Below are 17,172 nucleotides of genomic sequence, written 5' to 3' on the forward strand. Positions count from 1 at the left end.
ACTTGCAACAACAGCATGGTGGGGTGAGCGATTAAGAAGAATTGCAGGGTGATTCCGACACCGTTCCTGACACTGATTGTTTAGGAGCACTTTAAAAATATACAGCAATCAGCCAAAGCATTATGACCAACACCTTATTTCTACCCTCACTGTCCATTCTCTCAGCTCCATTGACCATACAGAAGAACTTTTTAGTTCTACAATTACACACTGCAGTCTATTTGTTATCACTCTTTCACCCCCAGAAGGTCACTACAAACACAATGTTAAAAAACTTGAGCAGCACTGCTGTGTCTGATCCACTCGTACCAGTGCAACACACACTAACCCACCTCCACCACATCAGTGTGACTATGATCGACCACACAAATCATATGTGATCTGTGGTGGTCCTATAAGGGTCCTGACCATAGTAGAACAGGGTGAAAGGAGGCTAATAAAATATGCAGAGCAACACATGGACTACAGTCTTTAATTGTAGAGCTACAAAGTGCACCTGTGTGGTTAGTGGAGCTGAGAAAATGGAAAGTGAGTACAGAAACAAGCAGGTGGTCATAATGTTCTGGCTGATGGGTGCATTATGCATATGGTGCGTGTGTTTAGCTTGTGGTTAGTGAATAGCAGGTGTTGCATGTGCTGGTGTGTCATGTGTTGTAATGCATGTTGTGATGTAATAATCCTGTCCTGCATTTGCTTTGCAGGCCATTCATGTAATCAGCGCATGCTTTGTGGTCAGAGTAATGTGTGTGGTGCATTTTTTTTTCTTTTTGTCATGTCACAGCATCTGTTGCATGTCAACAGTTAGTGTGTGATGTGTGTTGTTTTCTGGTTGGTGTGCCATGAACATGGTTTGCATGTTGTGATACAATTAATTTGTCATGTGTTGTGAGTGGGTCAGCTGTGCACTCTGCTGATGGGGGTGGTGTGGGGGTGAGGGGTAGGGGGGTAGTTAGCGTGTATTCTGTCCTCAGATGGCCAACATGACTAAACCAGCCTTGGGAGGAGGGAGCAGCTGGCCTAGCACTGTTCACAGTTTCCTGCTCTCCAACACAAAGCCCCACAGGGTCCACACACACACACACACAAAAACAATAATCACGACCCCCGAAGATGAAGATGACCTCAGTTAACAGTAGGTCATCATCTGTAAAGCTACATGACACATAAACAACACTGTTCATTTTTTTAACAAAAATATATTTGACAACCTAATTTTCACAATGAAAACTAGATTTCACAATGATCTGTTTTAGCTGAGCCAAGAACTAAATAGAAATAATTATTGGAAGATGAGAACAAGGACATGTTTTCACTTTTTTTTTAAATCATCAAATAAAGGCTAAATGAAGATATGAAAAACTGATAAATATCCTTGTTTTTTAAATAACAAGGAAATAAAAAATAATTTCATGATTTTGCATGTCAATGTTTTGAAGCTTTTAAGATATTGTTCATGATTCATGTTAGTAATAAATAACACCTTAAAAATACATGACTAAAATGTTTTTAGTTTTCTTTACTACAGTAGCTTCTGCTAGAGCTGGGCGATACTGACCGAAAACAAAATCTCGATCTGTTTTAGCTGAGTGGCGATATATATTTCAATATTTTACTTCTCATGAGAGAAGTCATGAGATAATAACAAAAATGCACCTCTGAGTCAAAGCTACATGTCCCAGATGTCACACAATAACTTTTATTAACATTCAGCCGTAGATGTGCATGAAACATTGCTCAAAAATAAACTATTGGCATATATTAAATAATAATGCTCCTTAAATCAAATAAAGTTCTTTTCCTGCGTAACAAAAGACTCATAGCTGTGTTATTAAACTGTAAACAGAAAACATACAGAGCAAAAATAGCAAATAATAAATAAATAAGTAATAAATAAATAAATAAAATTAAATAAGTGGATTTGTTTTTAAAAAGTCAGTTTCCATTAAAGCAGTCTTCATCAAAGTGCTTCCTCCTGTGTGTGCTCCTGTACACATCTAGTACTTTGTGCAAATAATAAAACATGTAAACAGACTGAATGACGTAAAAGAGAAATTCCATCCTTCAGTCATCAGTAGGGCTGATATGGACTAAAAAAATCATATCTCAATATATTTTAGCTGAATGGCGATATGCGATATATATGTTATATATGAAAAATAATGTGGAAAAATGTTTTATGAACATTTTATAAACAGAACATTCAGTTGTGTGTGTTAGCTCACCCTCGTCTCTCAATATTCAAATGAAAATCAAATGTCCTGTATGTTTAAGACAAAGGTTTTCATTGGGTGCCTTAACTTTTCCCCATAATTGTACATTGAAAAAAATTCAGAAAAAAAGATGTCAGAAAAACAGGTGTCTGTAATAAAGTGCTTTTAAGAACAGTATGGGCTCCCAGTGTGGACTTCGTGCTTTTCTTTTCACAAGGCACAGCGTTACCTAATAAAGCTCGCAATGCTGTCTGAACTGGTTTAGGGGAACTGTACTGGGACATGAATGCTTCAGAACAGTAGTAGGCATCACCTTGGAGTTTAACAGCTTGATTCAGAGGTTTGTGCTGCTGTTGTAAGTGGTGAAATAAACAGGGAGTATTTTGATACTACCTCCTTTTGGCATTGCCTGCAGATAGCCGTTTCTGCTACTCATCTGACCGGTAAAATCCGAACCATTTACATACAACCGAACCGCTGTTCTTCTTTTTCACGCTTCACGTGTTACTCGGCTCCATTGTGTGTGTGAGAGAGAGAACCCGGGTGGGGTCGGGGCTGTGAGCAGAGCACAGAATGGCCCTGTACAAGATTTAGACTTTTAAAACCTTAAAATATCGATATAAACGATATAGCCTCACTCCATATCCCACTCCTCTGATATCACTGCAGACTGACAGAGTGGTCTACTGATGAGGAAACAAGCTCTTGAAACTACACTTTTAACTCAGTTGCAAGGGGGAACTTGACACTTGAAAATAAAGAGTATGGGTAAAAATAAGAAATGGAAATTGACATAAGTACATCAATAAAACTCAGGGTCAAAGGGTAAACCCTGTATCTATCCATCCACAATGACCCCTTCCCTGTGCTTGCCTTTGATGTATGGCTCTCACTCCTTGGATGACACTAGGGTGTCATGGGCAGGCCAGGGCAACCTCTTCAGTGTCCTGTTCCTGGTGCTTGTTAAGAGCTAGTGGGGCTACCTCTTGTGGACTTTGCGAAATCGATGAAATGGATGGTACAGGATTATTGGAAATATCATAAACTCACTGCAATAAAGGATAATTGAAAAGGGGTTTACATCTATATTGTGGTAGCCGGAAGTGATGGAGAGTCCCCTGGTTGAAAAAACTCAGGACAGCCGAGAGAAGAATTATGAAAAGGAATAAAGAGGGCCAAATAGCGGGATATACAGACTGGAAATGAGAGAGTGGGCTGTATTTAAACTGAGATAACCCCACCTCATGTCCAAGCATCATTCCAGGAATATAACTGGACACTCACGACCGGTGGCCCTTATTTTAAAGAAGCTGAGAAAGTTCCTTCAATGATTCTTTTACAGGTCAGCTTTGCTGACATCTAGTGGGTTGGTGGTTGTCTTCTGGGGAACCCTCTTAAAGGAGCATTAAAGGAGCAGCAATGGTTCCTTCAGGGATCAGAAATCATTCCGGCTCTTCATCTCATGGGAAAATAATAAATGTAAAAATAATACATCTATTGCTCATTATTATTGTCTCTTTCTTCTGGGAGTTGACTTACTGCTGAGTGGAATTAAACAGGGCATCAAATCTCCACCACCCATCCTTCTGAAAGGTTTGTGGTGTAACAGCTGGAAACACCAGGGCCATGTGATTACAGCTCTCAGCAATGTGCTTCCTGGAGCTCCTGCACTGCACTGATTTTGATGGATTGTCTCGGACGGAAAAGTCATCGATCCCCTCCTGGGGTGTGGGAGGTGTTCAAAAAGCACCGGCCGTGGGAGTGTGTTAGAAAGAAGGTTTTAAGTGACTGTTTGATGCTTGTTTTATGGTCTTTTAAGCATTAAGCTCCACTTCTACTGGCTCCAAAGAACCCAGAGACACATAGAGGGAGCCTGGGTGGGCAAGTGGAAAGGGCAAGGGCTGGAAAAAGCCCAGAGAAACTGTATTTAACTCGGAAAATCGGCTCTGCCATAAGAGGACAGAAAATACGATTGAGTAAATGTGAAAAAGTTATTTACATTAAAGCATGGAATGTATAACATTTGACTAAGAGTCCCAGCCCTGAAGGATACCACCACAGTTGGAGCTCAGTCCTCTTTGAGTGTGATAATTGGTCTTTTTGAGAATAACGTACCTTGACAATGTCCTCATTGGACGACTTGCATTCAACAGACGAGGAAATATCGGTGACCGTGCCGCTCATCTCTATGGAGACAACCTTGACCGGGATGGCGACAGTGCGACCAGTTAGAATGGCCGTGTTGATGATCTCAGTGTCCTGGAGAGGAGGAGGGGGATAGAAGGGTGAGGGAGAGAGAAGGAGAGGAAATGGTCAGGGAAGGTTAGCATGAATTCAGTGCCGGAATTTGAATGCTTAATAAAAAACCCAGGGACGGCACGGAAGATTTTTGTATTTATTTATTTATTTTTTTGTTAAAGTCTCTGTCTGTGTCAGACTCATAAAGTCAAACGTGTCGCTATGAGGAGCCGTCTCTGAAGGGGAAATGTCTCAACCTTATAAACCGCAGCTGATAAATTTTAAAAGCTTATTATGATATAAAAATGGAAGTCTCATTTCTCTCATTCAAACAACCGAATAAGTAGAAAAGTGAGACAGTGTCTGCTCAGTGAGAGTAGATCCAATATTCTAATTACAAATTACACAGAACCTTTGTGACATTTTATAGTGAATGTGTGTATTAAAAGTGTAGTTAAACATTAATAATACATGCAACAATAATGTAACAACTGTTGTAACAATAAACAGATTGAACTGAGTAAGCTGCATATTTCTCATCTCATCACACATTTGTAGCAATGTGATTCGCACTTTTTCAAGCAACACATTTCTAATTTCTTTTCTGAACTTCATTATAATGTAATTACAAAGTGTCGATATGCAAAGTTCGTGAACACCTGCACTTCTAATATTTTTCCCCCCAAAAATAAATAGAAAATAAGTTCCTTATGTCATGCTATTAAATAAAATATAAAATGCAGTTATAACTGATTCAATGAGTCAAAATGAAGTTGATTCACATGTCCCAATATAAGCTGTACAAGCCTTACTCAGAAAATCCAGTGTTATTACCTACCTGTACATACACTGACTTTAATACTTATAATTAATATATAACTACACATTTATTAGAGAAATGGTATCTAAAGTGAGACCAATATATTTTTTTTCCCTCACAACCACCATTAATAGTAGATTACATCTAAAAAGTTTACAATGTCTGACAATATGTGGTTAACTATTTGGTGTCTGCAGAGCACAGAACCCCCTTTATTGCCTTTACTTTAAAGGATTTAATAAAGTCAAGCAACTCATTGAGAGAAGACACAGAAAATAAACAAGAGGATACAACTTGGTAAACTAAACTAATTGGAAGATGTACTGTTTCGGTCAAGCATGACAACTTTAGCGAGGAGGAGAAGAAAAAAATTAAAAATAATAAAAAAAAAACCTACCTCCACTGCCGCTAGCATCAAACGCCGGCGTACTTGGCTTGATTTTCGTATGCGCCCCTTGCCTCACTACCTGCACTCGCAAATTGATGCGGTGTAGCGCTAGGCTACATATTCAAACAAGTCTCTCCTTTCAATTAGAGCTCCAAAGCAAATGCCGAGGCCAATTACGGAGCGCCGCGGCTCCTCGGCCGCTCACATCAATTCATTATTTTTGTTGCTGCAGGGACGCAACAACAGCTAACTGTAAATTATTCCGCATGGGGACAAAAAATGGGAAGAGAACTTTATGCATCCCGATAAATCTGGATGCTTTCACTGAGAGTGTGTGACCACAGCTTGTGCTACTCCAGGGCAAGTATAAGTCTTCATTACGTTCACGCACTGTAATCTCACGGCAGGCCACAAATGAAACAGAAGTGACCACGAGCGAACTCTGAAATTTCTGGAATTCCCTGAGGAGAAGGAAATGCGCAGTTGTAAACCTTCAGACCATTAATTTAGTTGTGCTCAACCTGGGCTTGGGTTTCCAAAGAGGTTGACACATGAACATCAATGAAGGAATGTATGAGCATCAAACTTAACAACCAAATACCAGCGATTTTGCCGGCCACCCTCAGCTTGTAGAGAAAGTATGCTACTTTCACTGATGTTTTAGGTTTCTGCCATGGTATCGTTTCAGTACCTGTATCGTGACAACACTATCCACAACCAATCATTCAGCATCTGAACCTGACCTCACTGTTGTTCTTGTGGTTACATACATTGGGTAAAACCTTCTGACATGTTGGAAAGGTGCATACATTTTAGATGTAATGCTGACCCTGATGGAAGGCAGTCATTTTTTATTTATTTATTATAAAGGAAGCATCAAAGGTCCCACCCACAAATTCAGTGAATTAAGCTCAATTTACAGGGGTCCCTTTGGTCTTTCTAAAGGGACTCAACCTTTCCACCCAACCCTCAACATCCTACTCTTATCAAACTCCCTTAATAGTCAATACAGTAGCTTTTAACCCTTCAAATACAGTACACCACAGCCAAGAATAAGCACACTTCTTCACAAAGGCCTTCCTTTAGCTTCCCCCAATTCTCACGGCTAACGGGTGCCAGATTTCTGACAGCTAGTCTTCCTGGGAGGTTATAAACGCTGGGCTCGCAGACTGCACTCGGAGAATTAAGAGCACAGTTTAATATTTCCCTGTCTGAGCGTGCTCAGTGACTTATTAGCTCAGCGTTAGGGCTGAAGTCGGGAGTGCAGAAACATAATTCTACTGTATCCCTAACTCTTTGGATTCTGTCTGGAATTTTCAGAGCCAATGATAGAGTCCCAGAGTATCCATAGAGCAAGGAACCTGATTCCCCAAATCCTACAAGGGGCTTTGTCACTGGAGCTGGTTTGTGGCTCAGTATCTCCATGTTCTGGCTGGTAACGGTGGAGGTGGGATACTAGGGCTTCAAAAGGGCCTAGATATTGGAACACTGTTGTGAGGATTTGATAGCGTCTAGCCATGTGAACAGTGAAGTCAGATGCTTTTGTTGGTTGAATAAATGTGGAGCACAAAATCAACTCCACCCAGCTGTGCACATAGAATGTCATGGGATGAGACAGCTGCACATGAGCCTAGGGTCATGTCAAATGTTGCATAGAGGGGTATAAACACCCCCAGCACTCGGCTGAGGAGCACTGGAAGTGTATTCTGTGAAATGATATAGCGCCATCCAGTACCTCTGGGATGACAACAAATCATCCATTATCGGTGTGTGACCTGCAATCACATCCTCACAGCTATCTTCCAACACTGTTATAACATTATTTTCAACAGAAACAGAGGATGGCCATGTGTTTCCGAAGGTCCGAAGGTGATGTAAGATTCGAGCTATATCCTACTTCCCTCTGCCTGGTGAGACCTGTGTGGTCATATGTGTGAGCTGAATGTTAACACAGGCATAAGGATTTACAGTCTCAGCGAGAGTCTACGGTGTAATAAATGACACATGATGATGTATATAAACAGCCTCCTCCATAAATAACAGCACAGATGTCTATGACAAGTCACCACACGCTTTGCGCCATGTCGGTCTGAGCCAAAGTGACCTGTTTCTGATCTTCCAGGGACATATATAACCATGCCACCGCTGTGGAGACAGTGAGGAAACAGATAAGATTTATATCTTTTGCTTTACACAGGTCAAAAGGTCACAGGGGGATTAGACAAGGCCAAACAGTCAGAAACATTCTGGAGAAGAGAATGCAATGTATCTTTAGGGAACAAAATGCACATTTAACACTGCTGTTTACCTTTAAAGGTACCGTTACAATGTTTGTACCTTTAGTGACCAATAATGTACCTCTACCATACATCTGTCAAGTAAAGACTAACATCTACAGCATGGGGACAAGGACATACAGCATCCAAACCTATTTGACTGTTAGTGGCGGCCCCTTGTGGATAATTCTCTGCCTGCTAAATGTGAGTGAGTGAGTTGCAAGGTAGTTCTCTATGTAAAATCTCCATATTAATCACTAGATATTTTGCTGTTCTTGGTGGGTTACTATCTTGTCCCTTCATGATTAGCGTGGAATAGGTTCCGTACCAAGTTTTGAACCATTCTATGCATTTTCACAAAAAATAAATAAGTTCTAGAAGCCAAAATTTCATTCCCAGCTGGAACCAAAGAACAGTAGGATTAGTTTCAAAACAAACCATGAAGACATCCGTGGGCATATGAAGTTGCAGAGAAAAGAGAAATCAACAATAGCAACACCCTTGATGAGTATACAATGCTCTGCTGAAGAAACAAAAGCATTTGTGTTTTTAGTTGTACTGTTTGTCCTTAAACAAAATATAAAGCCAATATAAGCTAAAGTTTCACGGGGTAGATTTGCCCACACACAGTGAACTTGGGATATTTGTAAAATAAATAAAAAAGGGTAGCTTGCTAATTTGGCTGAAATTTACTGAGAATTGTAATTGCTTGTGGAGAGGGAAAGAAACTGAACTGAATCCTTATAAAATGCAACTTGAATTTAGAGTTCATAATGCAGTTAATCAATTCATAAATACCCGAATCATAGTGTCATGCGGTCAGAGAGTATTCCCAGTCTAAGCACTCTAAAGCCTGGTCTCAGATCAGTACTCTCTCAGCTTTCTCTCTTCAGTGGAAGGGTTGAGGTCTTTAATAAGGAGACAGCTCTGTGCTGCAGCATGCTAATCGTGGCCAGATTGTGTTTGCCAGGGGAACTGGCCGAGGCTGCCATACTCAAATGATAACCCTGCCTGATTTAACACTGTTTCTCTCTCGCTCTCTCTCTCTCTCGATCTCTCTCACACACACACACAAACACAAAATTCCCCTCAGTCCTTCATTCTGCACCTGAGTCATAGTGGAATCTGCTTTGCAAAGCTTTTCTGTCTAAAAGCTTCTCTGTGTATTTGCAAGAGAAAAGAGAGAGAGAGAGAGAGAGAGAGAGAGAGAGAGAGAGTGTGTCTATCTACTTAAGGATGTACTGGTCCAACTATTTCTCTAGCAATACCAACACCGAGACCTCTAAAGCATGTTTTAGATGCAAAGCACCTCATGATGGAACTCCCACCCTCCCTCACACTAAGAAACTGCTCCACAAGGGAGTGCTAATCAGTTCTTCGCATCAATGACACTGTTCTTGTTTCTATATCTCATTTAATATGCTGTTTCACTTTGTGTAGTAGGGAACCTCTGCCTTCCTTGACACCACACATGACATTTCGCCATTTCTGGGTCCAATCGCACCTTCTGCATCGCGTCATACGTTCATAAGACTTGTTCACTGTTTGAATAAAGCTCAATGCCTTGATCAATTATGTGATCTCATTGTGGATTGACTGTGCTGCTTCGTCTCTGGAGCAGATGAGCTGTGTCTCCCGGAGCTCAGTCTTCAGAAGCAGAGAAGCCATGGAGAGAAAGCTGTCTCTCCTAGTCAGTCCTGGTGTTCTAACGAGTTGTGCTACCGGCGATTCTCTTCTATAAAATATGTAGCTAAGGTTTGTACAGAAAGTCTCTGGTGCAGGTTGGGTTTCTTGTTTTTAAATAACTCGCCTCCCTGAGACACTCATTGGAAATATCGCTCTTATTTTAAAACACTCTTTAGGAGTACTGGTGCTCATTATAAAGGGTACTTTACTGTTTTTAATGACAAAGTAGTGAGATACTTTTCAAATATCTTTGTACTGTGCAAGACTACACCAACACTATTAACAGTTTTTGGGCATATTTTTATGTTTAAAAAAAAACCCAAAAAACATATTTTGTATATAATACAACCTCCTTTTACTTGTGCTTTTTTAATGCTATGCTAGGAAATATCTAGTGTTTTGGGAATATTTTTTAATTTTGGGCACTGATGATAGAAAATATATTTTATATTAATATCTACTTTGGTCTTTTGCATGTTTGAAATGCTGATAGTAATGATGGACAGGTCAGATACCTGATACCAGAGTATCAGATCAGTCTACACCTAACTCATGTCCCTTTGAATCTGTTTTTGTATGTGTAAAATGTTACAGTATGTATTCATGTGAGGCCTTTGAGTGTGTGAGTTTACAGCATGTGTAAAGAGAGTGTGTGTATTTGGAGTGGAGGATTTGCCAGGTCTGAATCAGTGTGGGCCTCATCTGAGACTTCGTTGTTGTGTACGAGTTGAACTGGGTCTTTGTTGTGGTCTCATATGGCCCTCTCTGATTGGTTTCAGCTTAAAAATCCCCCTGACGAGAAAGAGAGAGCGCACCCCTGAGGTTTTGGATGGTTTACGGGAGGCTTTCCGTCCACACAGCTGTGCACAAAGCTCATATATTCCCATATATTAACTCGGTTCCAGCTATTGAACACTCACCCCTCAGAGGACTTGTCTGGTCGTAGGCCATGTGTCTGGCTTTCAATTGCTGGTGACTGGATATGTGTGTGCGTGTGTGTGTAATTGTCAGGTAGAAGACACAAGGGAAAAGAGCTAGAGAAAGCAATTCCTTGGCATTAACTCTACTGTAGTGCTCCTACCATCCTCCAAAAGTTACACAGTGCAGTCTCTGCACTGCTGAGCCTGGAGTAGAAGTGGCAGAGACTCTTTTCTCGCTATTTCAGGTGAGTGAAGCATCGCAAACATTTTAAAACTGTTATTATAAAGTCATAATACTACCTATTGTTGCTTTAAATAGGTGAATTCCTCATTTTAAAGGGTGACTATGAATGTTTGGACATACAGTGTAGCTCACTCATATGGGAATGCAGTGCCCAGCACTGCACTGCTCACCTCTGTTCTAAAATGTGGCAGGCCGATGAATCCTAAAGGGTGAATAATGAAGTCTCCAGCTTCTGGAGCTAGCTGCGTAGCATACAGCAGATGGGGAACCGCTCAGGGAATTAATATGCCCTCCCTGGACTGCCCAGCCTGGGCCGATTACCTGCAAAATGACTCACAATGAAGAGCTGTTTTATTCAATAATCTCCCACATGGGGCGCTTGCTGGGGAATGGGGACCAATGCAAGGATAATGGCCAATATCAGTGAAATCAATGGACGCCTCATCTTCATGTATAAGAGACTAATATCATCCAATTGGTTTCGCAAGGTTATAAGCCCGGGGTCTATCTCAGCAATACATCCCTGGCTCATGTGTGTTCCTCTGACAGAGCTGTAATTGAAGTCCTTGCCTACAGTGACATTAATTACATGAAATTAATGGTCAGGTTGATTGACCAACATCCATTATGTTGACCAGAGTCACAGGTCAGTATAACACATCATAAGTTATGTTATGAGTTACAGCTCTCTAGATCATTTGGAAGGTGGAAATAGCTCTAGCCCTGAAATGTCCTCTTACTTGGTGCTGAATCCTAAGCCAGGAACCATATTTGTTTACCTTCTATTAGAACTTGTGCTGAATCAGTAGATCCCTGGATATAGATTCCAACCACAGCAATAATAAACAACAAACATACGCACTTTATCTGGACTCTAAACTCAGGGAGTGTTAAAGTTGACAGAGTGCTGCAGTAACTTGATTGGAGGTGAAACTGGCTCCGCTTCGGTTGGAAAGAAAACATGAGGGAGGTACTGCAAATGTTAACTTATTTACCAGCTTCATCTTCGAATTTTCATCTTCACCTTAACACTAGCATCCTGCTCCTTTGACCCACTGAGATCTGGAAGCACAGGGAGATGTGCCGACCACCGCGCTGTCTTCCCTCCCACATCAAAACCAACATGGCACTTGGAGGAGAGTTCACGTAAACACCCGGCTCTGGCTCTCTGTGCCTCTGGTGTTAAATGTGTCACTAGTCGAAGGCTGATGTTATCTTCCTTATATATTTTTTCCCCTTCCACCTTAAATGTCATTTTAGGAGACACGTGTTTGCTTCTTATTCCCAATTTTATTTCCACCTTAAATGGGTCAGTTTAATATTGACTTTATTCACCAGCCTCTTATTTGAATTTGGTGTTCCATTTTAAAAAGGAAAACTATGTAAGGTTCTTGAAAAAACAGGTCTCCTACAAATTTTACACAATAAACCACTGTTATTCCTTACTTTCTTTATTTAAAACTCACGGTAAATGAAATGGACACATTTAAAACCACTGTTGTTCCTCACTTTCTGTGTTTATACCACAGAAACCATAGACGTTACATATTTAATCCACTCATGTGCATCTGCACTTTACCAAAATAATGGAAATTTAAACACAAAGGAAGAAACGTGCTGTTGAATAAGGTGTGGTGACTAAGGCAGATATATAGAATATCATTGCATTGGTCCAGGGTTCAGTTCTCAGCTTGGGCAGGAACACCATGCTAAACCAATAAGAGACCTTGGGCCAGACTCCTAAGAGGGTGCCCTGGGTAAGAATATCTGCCAACTCCCATCAATAATATTAGCTAGCTTCTTTCTAGCTGGCTTTCTAGGCTGCCTACTATTTCGCAGCCTCTTCACTCACAAACATGAGCTCCATCATCTTCCAAACCCCATCTCCAAAATGGGGTTCCATTCATTGTTACTGTAAGCCTTTAGGACTGGAGTACTGACTGCAGCCTGGCTCTGTAGGTTTTACTCACCATGGACAGTGGGATGATGGCCTGAATGTCCTTCTGAACCACAGTCAGCTCCGTCACCACCTTGTCCGAGTCTGGGGGTGGGTTCTGTCCCCTGTAATCGATGTTCCAGTTGATTCTCCTGGTCACCGATTGACTGGTGAAGTTCTCCATCTCGAAATCTAGCTGCATGACTTCCACGTTGGCCGCCACGTCCCTGGAGGGGGAAAAAGAAAGCAATTACGGAGATGAGGCAACGGTTGATGTGATCAATTACACGAGCGTTTAGTGAGAAAATATGCTGGAGCTGGCCACTGAATTTAGCCATTAAGCTCATTTGGAAGCCTCTAATTAGGGTCAGGTATGTATTTGATCATTAAATGCTTTAGTGAGCTGGCCACCAGCACAGACAGCTGTTCTGTCATGTATTAGGCATTATATATTGAAACAATCAGCAAATGAACCAATTAAGAGAGCTGGGCCTGGCCCATCTGTTGTTTTGGAATGGAGGAGGAGGTTAAGAATTAAGCTCCCGAGATGAAATCCGAGATGGAATCATGGCTCCAACGAAAAAGATTCTGCAAAAATGAAATGAGCAAGAGATATATATGCCATACATTTGCAAATATCAGTTATTACCTGACATTTTTTTATAGGATTGATTTTCCTTCCAGAAAGTCATGTAGCTGATTGGTGAAAGATTTGATTGGTCGATTCTTACATTCTTCACTTCAATTTCATCTCCATTGAATCCCATTTCATCCCTTGCCCATACCATTTAGCCCTACCCCTCCATTTTGCCAAAAAACTTAACAGAGAGTGTTATGAATGGCTTCATAGCGACCAAAGGAGCCAACAATTGTCAGTATTTCCTCATTTAACTATGATAACCACTTTATTAAATATTATGAAATACGATTTATGACCTTGTACTTCGTAACAAGCTTAAACCATCATTAACTTCCAGTTCCACCTTAAACATTAAAGCAATTACATTCTGGGAGCTGACACTACTGTGACATTTAAGGTGGAACTGGAAGCAGTTGAATTTAGCTTCATATCAGAAAAGTGTTGGGAGTGGGTGATAATATAAGGCATATGGTGCACTAAACGTACTAAAATCCAGCTTCGAGGTTGCAGTGCTGCACTGCTCCTCTGACATCACTGCAGACTGATGATGAATCAGACTCTTGAAGGTTTCCCATTTCATAGGGAAGAGTTTAACCACTACATGTTTTAACTCAATTCAAAGGGGAAAGAAGAGGATCAAATGGGTAGGGGTAAAAATAAGGAAAGCTAGTATGCTACAGTCATGAGTTATAGGACACCTACTTCTGCAACAAGGGTATGAACAGGTAGCTTTTTCAGTTTTGTGGCAGTCACAGCCTCTTCTCTACTGATGTTAGAACATTTCTGTGAGGATTCAATGGCATTTATCAACTTGGGTCATCCTGAATGGAACTGTATATCCTTTCGTCAACTTCTCTCACTGTACATGGTGATCTCAGACTCATGTGCAGCTGCCCTTTCATTTTATGCTTTTCTACACAGATTACAAGTCATATTTAAACTATTGAAAATCTGTATCCACAGTGAGTATCTTAAAGTACCTGAATTGACTAATTCTAAAGGTGACTAAGTATGTTTGGGCATGTAGTGTAGCTCCAGCAGCGGTGCCTACACTAGTTTCCTCTTGAAGGCCTTGGCTGTAGAACTCCATAATGGGAAGTGACAGGCTAAATGAGCTCTGTCTGGGTGTCGCACTCTCACTCATCTGGTATTATTTGCTTTATCCGAGCTGTGCACACGTTAAGGCTGCTGATACCAGATGACAACTCTGTGTGTGTGTGTGTGTGTGTGTGTGTGTAGCAGTCCAGAACTGATTTCCCTTGTACCCGAGGAGGAACACACTCAGGGAAGCATTTGTGAAGCAATATTAGCTTATGAACAAGTCGACTGAGGGACTGTGGCAGTCCAGACAATGCTGTACATTCCACAAGTGGCTCAGTGACAATGACTTTCATCAATAACAATGTCAATCACAGCCAGAGCCGCCGTAACTTACGGCTGTCGGGCTCATAACAGTCGATATATTATCCGCATATTATCCAGGTGCAGTAGAATGTGGAAACAATAGCTCCAGGGAGGTCTACTTATGCTTTATACGGCTTTATACACAGACTACGCAGAGTTAAAAGCCACAGAAACTATACACATTTCAACATTTTTTGAAGTGGCACACGACACAGTAACAATGCAGACTGTATATAACATTAAATACATTCTTAAATACTGTAAATCTCAAAGAGTGGGATGTAGATATAGTCACAATCAGGCAATTTCAGTATTAGAATTTTAATCACATTGAAATATATATATATCCACTGCAAACTAATCTTCAAAACCAACTTAAACCAGCTCTAAAACCAAGGCATGTCCATCTATATAAATCATTACCATAAAACACTTTACAGAGCTCTGCCTTCTTCACGCTGAGGGTACAAGGCATGTGCCAACTCATTCTGAGTGAGACACAACTCAAAGCAGCTTGTTCACAATTCCCTCATTCATGCACTCATTAATGCATTCACTACTGCACTCACTCACTCACTCAGTCACACACTCATGCACTCACTCACCCTTGCTCATTCACACACACTGCACTTTGGTTGCCACTGTGCTGTTAAATAATCTCTGTAAATACACTTTACTTGCATACACATTCATTCATTCATGCATGCACACTCACTCATTCACCCACACGCTCAGTGATGCCCCCATGCACACACATTTAGCAACTCCACCAGGGGGCGCATCACCGCCACTGTGTCCTTGTAATGATTCTATTACAGAAAGTCATGAGTACACTGTGCCATGCTTTGCTGTTTATTGCTTGTTTGTGTTGTAGAAGCATTAGTGGTTAATTTTCCATTGCGTCTGATGATACATCTTTATAAAAATATATAATACACATGGGAAGGTGGATGAGAGAAATAGAACAATGTTTTAAATTCACTGTGAAGATGCTGCGTAACGGAGATACTCTCTGAGTACGCTAATGAGCGCGACCAAAGCGAGAACGTTCAGCACCCAGTCTGTTTAATCATTTATGTTCTGCTCAGCGAGGTGGAAGCATTGGCCATTTAGCAGCGACGCTTTTACAGGAGACGCAGACTCAGGGCTTTAAGACTCTGTGATAAATACGTTCCTGTGTATGGTGTAAGGGTGTCAGTTCTGAGCTGGAATCCCCAGAATATGCGCTGATCTCTGAAACAGCAGCATCATCTTTACATCTACCAGTCCTTTTCCATTGGTGAGCCTCACTGACAACTGACTGCAACCGACCGACCATCACAAGAGCAAACTAACTCATTCACTAAGTCACTCATGCCTGTAGACTGTTTCATAAACTCACTCATCACTCACACCTGTAGACTGTTTCATAAACTCACTCATCACTCACACCTGTAGACTGTTTCATACACTCACTCATCACTCACACCTGTAGACTGTTTCATACACTCACTCATCACTCACACCTGTAGACTGTTTCATACACTCACTCATCACTCACACCTGTAGACTGTTTCATACACTCACTCATCACTCACGCCTGTAGACTGTTTCATACACTCACTCATCACTCACGCCTGTAGACTGTTTCATAAACTCACTCATCACTCACGCCTGTAGACTGTTTCATAAACTCACTCATCACTCACACCTGTAGACTGTTTCATAAACTCACTCATCACTCACCCCTGTAGACTGTTTCATAAACTCACTCATCACTCACACCTGTAGACTGTTTCATACACTCACTCACACCTGTAGACTGTTTCATAAACTCACTCATCACTCACACCTGTAGACTGTTTCATACTCTCACTCATGCCTGTAGACTGTTTCATACACTCACTCATCACTCACACCTGTAGACTGTTTCATAAACTCACTCATCACTCACGCCTGTAGACTGTTTCATAAACTCACTCATCACTCACGCCTGTAGACTGTTTCATAAACTCACTCATCACTCACGCCTGTAGACTGTTTCATAAACTCACTCATCACTCACGCCTGTAGACTGTTTCATACTCTCACTCATCACTCACGCCTGTAGACTGTTTCATACACTCACTCATCACTCACGCCTGTAGACTGTTTCATAAACTCACTCATCACTCACGCCTGTAGACTGTTTCATAAACTCACTCATCACTCACACCTGTAGACTGTTTCATAAACTCACTCATCACTCACGCCTGTAGACTGTTTCATAAACTCACTCATCACTCACACCTGTAGACTGTTTCATAAACTCACTCATCACTCACACCTGTAGACTGTTTCATAAACTCACTCATCACTCACACCTGTAGACTGTTTCATACACTCACTCAGTCACTCAGGCCTGTAGACTGTTTCATACACTCACTCAGTC

General features: G+C 41.1%; 1 protein-coding gene across 3 annotated transcripts in view; it reads right to left on the reverse strand.

The window, feature by feature from the left end:
- Positions 1–17,172, reverse strand: part of tmem132e (transmembrane protein 132E) — a 293,081-nt gene that overhangs the window by 27,164 nt on the left and 248,745 nt on the right. For all 3 annotated transcript variants that reach the window (XM_066660167.1, XM_066660166.1, XM_066660165.1), the window contains exons 4-5: positions 12,753–12,945; positions 4,326–4,469 (exon numbers count right to left, since the gene is read on the reverse strand). In XM_066660167.1, the coding sequence (XP_066516264.1) occupies positions 4,326–4,469; positions 12,753–12,945 (337 nt within the window). The remainder of the gene's footprint in view (positions 1–4,325; positions 4,470–12,752; positions 12,946–17,172) is intronic.

The sequence above is a fragment of the Hoplias malabaricus genome, chromosome 2, assembly GCF_029633855.1.
Source record: "Hoplias malabaricus isolate fHopMal1 chromosome 2, fHopMal1.hap1, whole genome shotgun sequence".
NCBI classification, from domain to species: Eukaryota; Metazoa; Chordata; class Actinopteri; order Characiformes; family Erythrinidae; genus Hoplias; species Hoplias malabaricus.